At 41.5% G+C, this 7,515-nt stretch overlaps 1 protein-coding gene across 1 annotated transcript; it reads left to right on the plus strand.

The window, feature by feature from the left end:
* The first annotated feature begins 225 nt into the window (after positions 1-225).
* On the plus strand, positions 226-7,515 carry LOC131915920 (interferon-induced very large GTPase 1-like). The gene has a single exon (XM_059269228.1). The coding sequence runs from the start codon at positions 226-228 to the stop codon at positions 7,513-7,515; it is 7,290 nt and encodes a 2,429-aa protein (XP_059125211.1).

Here is a 7,515-nt window from a genome sequence, read left to right on the forward strand (position 1 = left end):
GTATCCAACAAGACGATGCAGGCCATGCTGAGAACACCCACAATAATATGCTGCACACACACACACAAATAAAAAGTTGTTTTAAAATACACTGGAACAAATACAGAAAAGAAAAAGACTAACAGAGTTGAAGCATTAATAATTCACCCTTCTAGCCACATATCTGACACTTCCTAAGGTCGGGACACAGACGAGACTAACTGCACATCTGTTTTTCACAGAGCCATGGCAACAACAAAGTGCACCCCTGATGAGCCTCAGCTAAGGAGCAGAAGGCAAGATCTCCAGGAGATGCTGACAGAAGTGGGGTTGTCTGTTGACTACTGGCTGCCTAAGCTTCAGGAAGACCTGGGTGTGACCTGTGCCCAGGCCTTACAATACTTAAAAGAAAAAGACCTCCAGAAGCTGAAGTCCCAGACACAACACACATGGGAGAAAAAGGCTCTGGAGAAGCTGCTTGACCTCTCACAGCCAAAGAGTGTTGCAGAGTTCCAGGAGACTCCAGGGGAGATGATAAGGAACAGGCAGAAGCAGGCAGGACAGGCACTGCAGGAACTGAGGGCCTTGCAGTCAGAAGGGAAGAACAGACAGGAAGAGGCAGTGAGGAGGAAAGAAGCAGAGCTGAGACAAGCAATGGAGATCCCTGAAGAGTGCTGGCCAGGGCCTGAGGTGCCCCTGAAAGATGTCACTGAAACAATGGAGAGACATCTCAAGAACATAGAGCAGAAAATTTCCTACAGCGGAAACCTCTCCGATAGAGATCTGGTAAGATGGGCATCTGGAGGGCTGGCATTGCAAGGAATTTATAAGACCAGCCACCAAAGAAGCCTGATTCAGAAAAAAGAACAGCTACTCAGTGTCCCTAAGGAGTTCTCACTTGTTGGCCCAGAGCACGGCACATGGATGGAAGCAAAGGAATTTTCCTCTTTTCAAGAACAAACCATGTTCACACAGACTATGGAGAAGCTGGGTTTCAGTTCAACCTTCTCAGCTAAAGGTGAAGGGTGGGGTCTTAGTCTAGAAGCTGGTGTGGGTCAAAGTAAACATATAGAATCTGGGGATACCTACCAATCACATTCAGAGCAATCTTATTTCTGCTCAGCCAAGTTCAGCTACATCCCACTGGCCACTTGCCACTTTCACATCCATCAACTTCAACTCTCCAAGGCTGCTCTCCAGGAGCTAAAAAGTATTGAAGAACTCCTAAATCAAACTACACACCCAAATGGAGTCCCCTTACTGAGGCACAGGGCTGAAAACTTTTTTCACAGGTTTGGCTCTCATGCTAACCAAGGCCCACTGCACCTGGGGGGAATCTACTGTTGGAAGGCCATTTCAGAGGGTTTCAAAAGAGAGCAACTGGCTGATATAAAGCAGCAGGCAGCAGAGTCCTTGAATATTTACATAAGGGGCAGCTATGGTGGCTTTGGAGTTAAAGCTAGTTCAAGTTTGAATATGTCAAACTCGCATTCAAAAACAGCATCTGACAATACAAATCATCAAAACTTTCAAACAAAGGTGAAACTCTCTGTTGCGCAGATAGGTGGACCAGCAGAAGCAGATGGAGTTGCCCAGTGGACAGCTGGTCTTGTTGCTAGCAATCAAACATGGTCTGTCATTGACCGGGAACTTCAGTTGGTACCTATTTGGGACATAATCCTCTCTAGCCACAGAAGTGATTTTAAGGACGCCCTCCAAGTGGCTAACTGCCTGAAAGACAACTACACTGCTCTGACTGGACTCATTGCTCAGATTCAGGAAGGAGAGGAATTTCTTACTGCTGGAAAAGAAGCTAGACTTTTCCTAGAGGATGTGAAATGCTGGGAGGTTTCTGATCCAGAAGTACAGCTTAGTAAGTTGATAGACTTCATGCAAAGATTGAGTCAAAAAATAAAAAGTTATAACATTTGGATTAATACATGCCTTACAGATTGGGATCTGCAGAATTTTCTAATAAACACTGTCAACTTTTGCAAAAATTCACCCACTTATAAAACTCAGTTTATTAAATCTCAGTTGTGCAGCCTTTTAGAACCTCATATCTACAAAGTGACAAACTTTCCTCAGGCACAATCCATCATACAATGGATCAATCAGTCAGAGCCAGAGGAAGAACAAGTCAAAATCCCCTCATTTTCTGAATTCATTAAGACCTTAAAGAAAATCCACAAAAATCTGATGGAAGTCAATATAAAAAGTGAGTCCCCAGAAACAGTGGAAGAAGCTAAAAGAATGGCTACATATGAGGTGACCACAGCTCTTGGCTCCTTCTTGAAGTACCTCAGAGAAACAGAGCAGCCAGACATGCAGCTGATGCTACTCTCCATTGCAGCTGGTGCAGGCTATCAGTTGGTAAACAATATTTTTCAGCATCTTCTGGGGTGTAATGAGGTAAACTTCCTCTTGGATCAAATGCAAACTGTCCAACACAAATACCAAGAACTTAAAAATATTTGCAGCTACAGAGGCCAGGCATTCCTGGTGCTCACCGCTCTCAGAGCCACAGTTGAAATCACAGATATTTCTACAGAAGAGAAAAGACAACGTTTGACATTAGTAAGACAACATATGGGACAATTGTTGTCTGAAGAAGTTGCGCATGTTCTCATGAAACATGGAGCACATCATGATTGGGAAAATCTGGAGAACGATTTGAGATTACTCATTGATGGGGACTATAAAACCACTATCCTTTCTTTGAAAATGGATGAGGTAAAAAAACAATTGCAAAGTCTCTGCTATGAAAAGAAAGAGCCTTATAAACAGCAAAATAATGAAAACAACAAAAAGGATATGATAGAAAAAGGACCTTTCCTAGACTTACTCAAGCGTCTAGGCCTAGAACATCACTACCCAAAAAGGATGAGCAGAACTGACTTCCATCTAATCTATAAGACTTCTGTACACAATACACAGCCAAGATCTGAACAGGAACTACCCTTCTATTTCCTACAAAAGCTACTGATGCTAGATTGTGGATTCAGACATCTGGTCTTCAAAGATGACGAAAACATAGAAAACCAGATCTCTATAGTTTCTTGTGATCATGAAAATGAAGATTTTGATCCATATGAAGATGTCACTAAAGAAAATGACAGTCCTACCTATCCTTCAGACACTGAGTCTCAGCCCCACATTCACCCAATGGACATCCAGATGACCATTTTTCACTGTGCAGATGATCTTGCCAGGCAATATATTCTGTCCAAACTTTCCATTTGTCAGTTTGCACTCCCCCTTGTGGTACCAAATCCCAACACTTCTCAGATTGAATTTTCTCTCTGGTCTCTCAGAAAAATTAGGAGAAGTTGGCAAAATGCAAGTAAATCACTACAGAACAAGAGCTACAGTCACAAGAATCAGCAGATGTGCTGTGTTTCTACCCCCATTGTGTCCTTCATTAGAGTTGGAAATGGCCTCTCGGCTTCCAAATCTCAGATCATGAACTCTCTCCTCAGTAAACATAAACATGATGTATTTTTTCACAGACACTGCAGAGGAAGCAACAATCACTGTCTCCTGATGGAGGGAGTGGTGGAGATCTGCTGGTTCTGTCCTGGGGGCCAAGGTGAGGACAGATTTGACAAGTGTGTAGCCTTCACCAATCTTCATGGAGATGCCAAGGAACATAGGCAACAACTCAGCTTCCTGCAGGATGTCTCTTCTCTCATTGTGATCCTCATGTCAGCTTCTGATGACAATAAAGAAAACCAAAAACTTGTCAGACACCTCTGTCAGTCATCAATACCCCTAATCTGCTTGATTGATGACAAAGAAAAGGCCATAGCCAATAATTCTGGTAAAAGAATGAGAATTGGCATCAGGAATAGAAATGAGGCAGAATTAACAGAGGAGCTCTCAAACGCCATCAAACATTTTCTAGAGCTCTCTAATATTGCTCTCAGCCTAGAGGACTGCTCACAGATGGCTCAAAAACAAGGATTCCTTATTGATGAGGACCAGAGAGACTGCAAGGAAGCCAAGGAAAAGGCAGAGATTATAATGGCCCTCCTGGAGGAATCCAAGTTATCGCAGACAAAAGAAAATTTACTACCCCTTCAGGGACAACTTTGGCACCTTTGGTGTAAGAAGGACAAAGAATTCTATCATCTGAGAGAAAAAGGGAATCGGAGCATTGAACAACACAAGAGTGAGATTGAGACAGATAAAAGGATAATTCGATGTCGGCAATTGGAAAAAGCCTTTCCTCTCAATGATTTAATGCACTCTGTTCTTGAAGTTCTCCAAGAATATTCAGAAACTCATAACAAACTCTACTTTTTGCAGTGGCTAAGTCTGTTTTTTGATAACCTGACTACAGAACACCTGGAAAAGCTACATGAAAAGCAAAGATATTTGTGGTTAATGGTACAAAGAGAAAAGCAAAAGGAACAGAAGAGCAGCTCCCTGACACTCTGGCAGAAGCAGATAGAAGCCATCTCTACTGAGATTCTTAACTGCACTTTAGGAACTGAGCACCTTCTACGAGAAGTTGGCCAGATATATGAAGCTCTGGAAGAAATTTCCTCCTCTAGAGATAGCCTTTTTCTCTGCCTCCCCCAAATTGCTGCAGACTTGATGGTAGCTGGTGTTCCCATTGAGCTGATGGATGGGGATGCTTCTTATGTGCCTCTAAAGTGGGTGGCGGCTATTTTTGACAAGATCTCAGAGAAACTTGGAGACAAAAGACTATTTGTTCTCTCTATCCTTGGGCTACAGAGCTCAGGGAAGTCTACCCTACTGAATGCATTGTTTGGGCTGCAGTTCACAGCTAGCGCAGGCAGGTGTACCAAGGGGGCATACATGCAGCTCCTGAAGGTAGAAGAGACATTCACAGAAGAACTTGGCTTTGATTTTGTGCTTGTTGTAGACACAGAAGGACTTCGGGCTCCAGAACTCAACAACAAATCCCAGAACTGGGACAATGAGTTGGCAACCTTCGTCATTGGCCTTGGAAACTTGACTCTGATCAATATTTTTGGGGAGAATCCCTCTGAAATGCAAGATATTCTACAAATAGCTGTCCAAGCCTTTCTAAGGATGAAACAAGTGAAAATCTCCCCCAGTTGCCTCTTTGTCCATCAAAATGTGGGAGAAATTACAGCTAAAGACCAAAATGTGGAAGGACGAAGGTGCTTAGAGCAGAGACTGGATGAAATGGCAGTAACAGCTGCAGAACAAGAAGAGTGCTCAAATGTATCTCACTTCAGTGATGTCATTAAGTTTGATGTCAATAATCATGTCTACTACTTTGCCCACCTCTGGGATGGCAATCCCCCAATGGCCCCTCCTAATCCTCGTTATAGTCACAATGTTCAGGAACTAAAGAGTATAATTATTTTGACGGCCAAACAGGAATCCAGAGGTAGCATCATGAAGATCTCGGATGTCAAATTTAGAGTTCAAGATCTGTGGAAAGCTCTAGTAAATGAGAACTTTATTTTCAGCTTCAGGAACACCAGAGAGATCATGGCCATGAGCAAGCTGGAAACTATGTATAACCATTGGACCTGGGAGCTGAGGAGTCACATGCTGGACTTTCAGAACCAGTTGATCAATCAGATTCAGAACGGAAAAGTTCAGACACTCAAAACAAGCATATTTGAGGCTCCAGTCACAGAAAAGTATACAGCAATTAAGCAAGAACTTGAAAAATATTTTAATGAAGATCCAGACAATGAAATACTGGTTCAGTGGAAATCAAATTTTGAAAATAAACTAATAATCCTTAAAGAGACACTTATTTCAGACACCAGAAGGAAAGCCAATGAACTTATTCATTTAAAAAAAAATCAAGAAAGGCTGGATAAGAAAAAGTCAAGTTATGCAAATGAAATATTGGAAAAGAGCAGAAAGTTGGCTTTAACTGTAAAGGGTAAAGAATTAAATGAAGAAGAATTATATGAAAAATTCAATCCACTTTGGAAAAAATGGGTCTGTGATGTGTCCTCAGATCTTCCTCAAGTCATAGAACCTGACATTGACACAGATTCTGAAAACATTCTTTGGGACTATTTCCAAAAGGAGATAAACATGGTGGACATACTAATGAGAAATTCTGGAGATAAATTTCAAATAAATTACGATGAACATGTAAAAATGAATAAGAAGTATAACATCATGACTAGAACATTAAAAGTCTGTGATAGGGAATCCATTAATATGACTACTGACCATATTATTTCAAGATTTAATGAAACTATCAACAATATTCATAAGCAACAGTGTGATTACGATACAAGTTATTTTCATGAAATCCTGAGAATAATAGAAGAAGAAGTAAAGTCTGCATCTACTGAGGGAAGATACACATTTACAAGCAAATATATCATTGAGTTGTCATTATGCTTATTCCAAAGAGCATCTAAGAGTTTTAAGGAAATGCACAAAGCATTCAAGAGAGCAAATGATCCTGTGAACTATCTGGAGAGGAAGAAAGATGATTTCTTTATGAGTTTTAAGATCTCCTGCCAAGGTGCCACCTCCATCAAAACATTTGTTGATTTTCTTTGGCACAAGCTCACCCCTGCCATCTCTGCCACTATAAGAGGGAAAATGGTCATTAAAATTGCTGGAGCCATGAGAGCCAACTGCCCTGAATTCAATGGAAACAGGGCTAACCTGGAGAAACATGTTCTCATTTCTCTGGCAGAAGAAGAAAACTTTGATAAGTACTGGGAGTACCTTCATTACACAAAATCATTTTTTAGCAGCTATATAGAAAGCCATATTAAACAATACTGTTCAGATGTCGGAAGTAAAAAAATAAAGACTTTTTTAAAAATAAGTTTAGGTGGCATCAAGAATGCCATCCTCTCTGCTATTCATGAGTCCACAGCAGTAGCTAAAGATAAAGGCAGCACTGCTTCTGCCTGGTTGGATTTGTTCTGTGATCACCTGGGGAGCAACCTGATCTTTCCAAGAAGAGACCTGATAAGCATTGAGCACCAGGAGATAAAGGATATGGAGTTTCTCAAAGAAGCCATGAGTGCAGCTTTGGATCCTGCACTGAAGAAGGTAGAAGAGGACTGCTCAAGTAAGCCCATAGATGAAATGGTTCCTGACATTGAGAAAATTCTCTCTGAACATCTCTGTGGCTGCTGGAAACAGTGTCCTTTGTGTAATGCAATTTGTACAAACACCATTCCCCACCATGAGGGAGACCACAGTGTGCCGTTCCACCGTCCTCAGGCTGTCAGTGGATGGCATAAGCATAAAACAGACAACTTTGTCATTGACTGCTGTACTAGTTCAGTAGCAAGTGACCGCTTCATGCTTTTAGGAAATAACCAAGAAATCCCATATAAGAATTATCGGCAGGCAGGAGGGGATTATGCCACATGGAGCATCACTCCAGACTCATCCACCCAGTCATACTGGAAATGGTTTGTCTCACATTTCAGATCAAAACTAGAGGAAAAATACCAGAAAAAATTTATAGACACAGGTGAAATCCCAGAGGCATGGGCCAAAATCACAAAGGAGGATGTGCTCAATGACTTGAAAGAACAATAA

The sequence above is a fragment of the Peromyscus eremicus genome, chromosome 1, assembly GCF_949786415.1.
Source record: "Peromyscus eremicus chromosome 1, PerEre_H2_v1, whole genome shotgun sequence".
Taxonomy (NCBI): domain Eukaryota; kingdom Metazoa; phylum Chordata; class Mammalia; order Rodentia; family Cricetidae; genus Peromyscus; species Peromyscus eremicus.

Bases quoted from the DNA above. Each gene is read 5' to 3' on its own strand.
- LOC131915920 (XM_059269228.1), top strand. From the start codon at position 226: ATGGCAACAACAAAGTGCACCCCTGATGAGCCTCAGCTAAGGAGCAGA.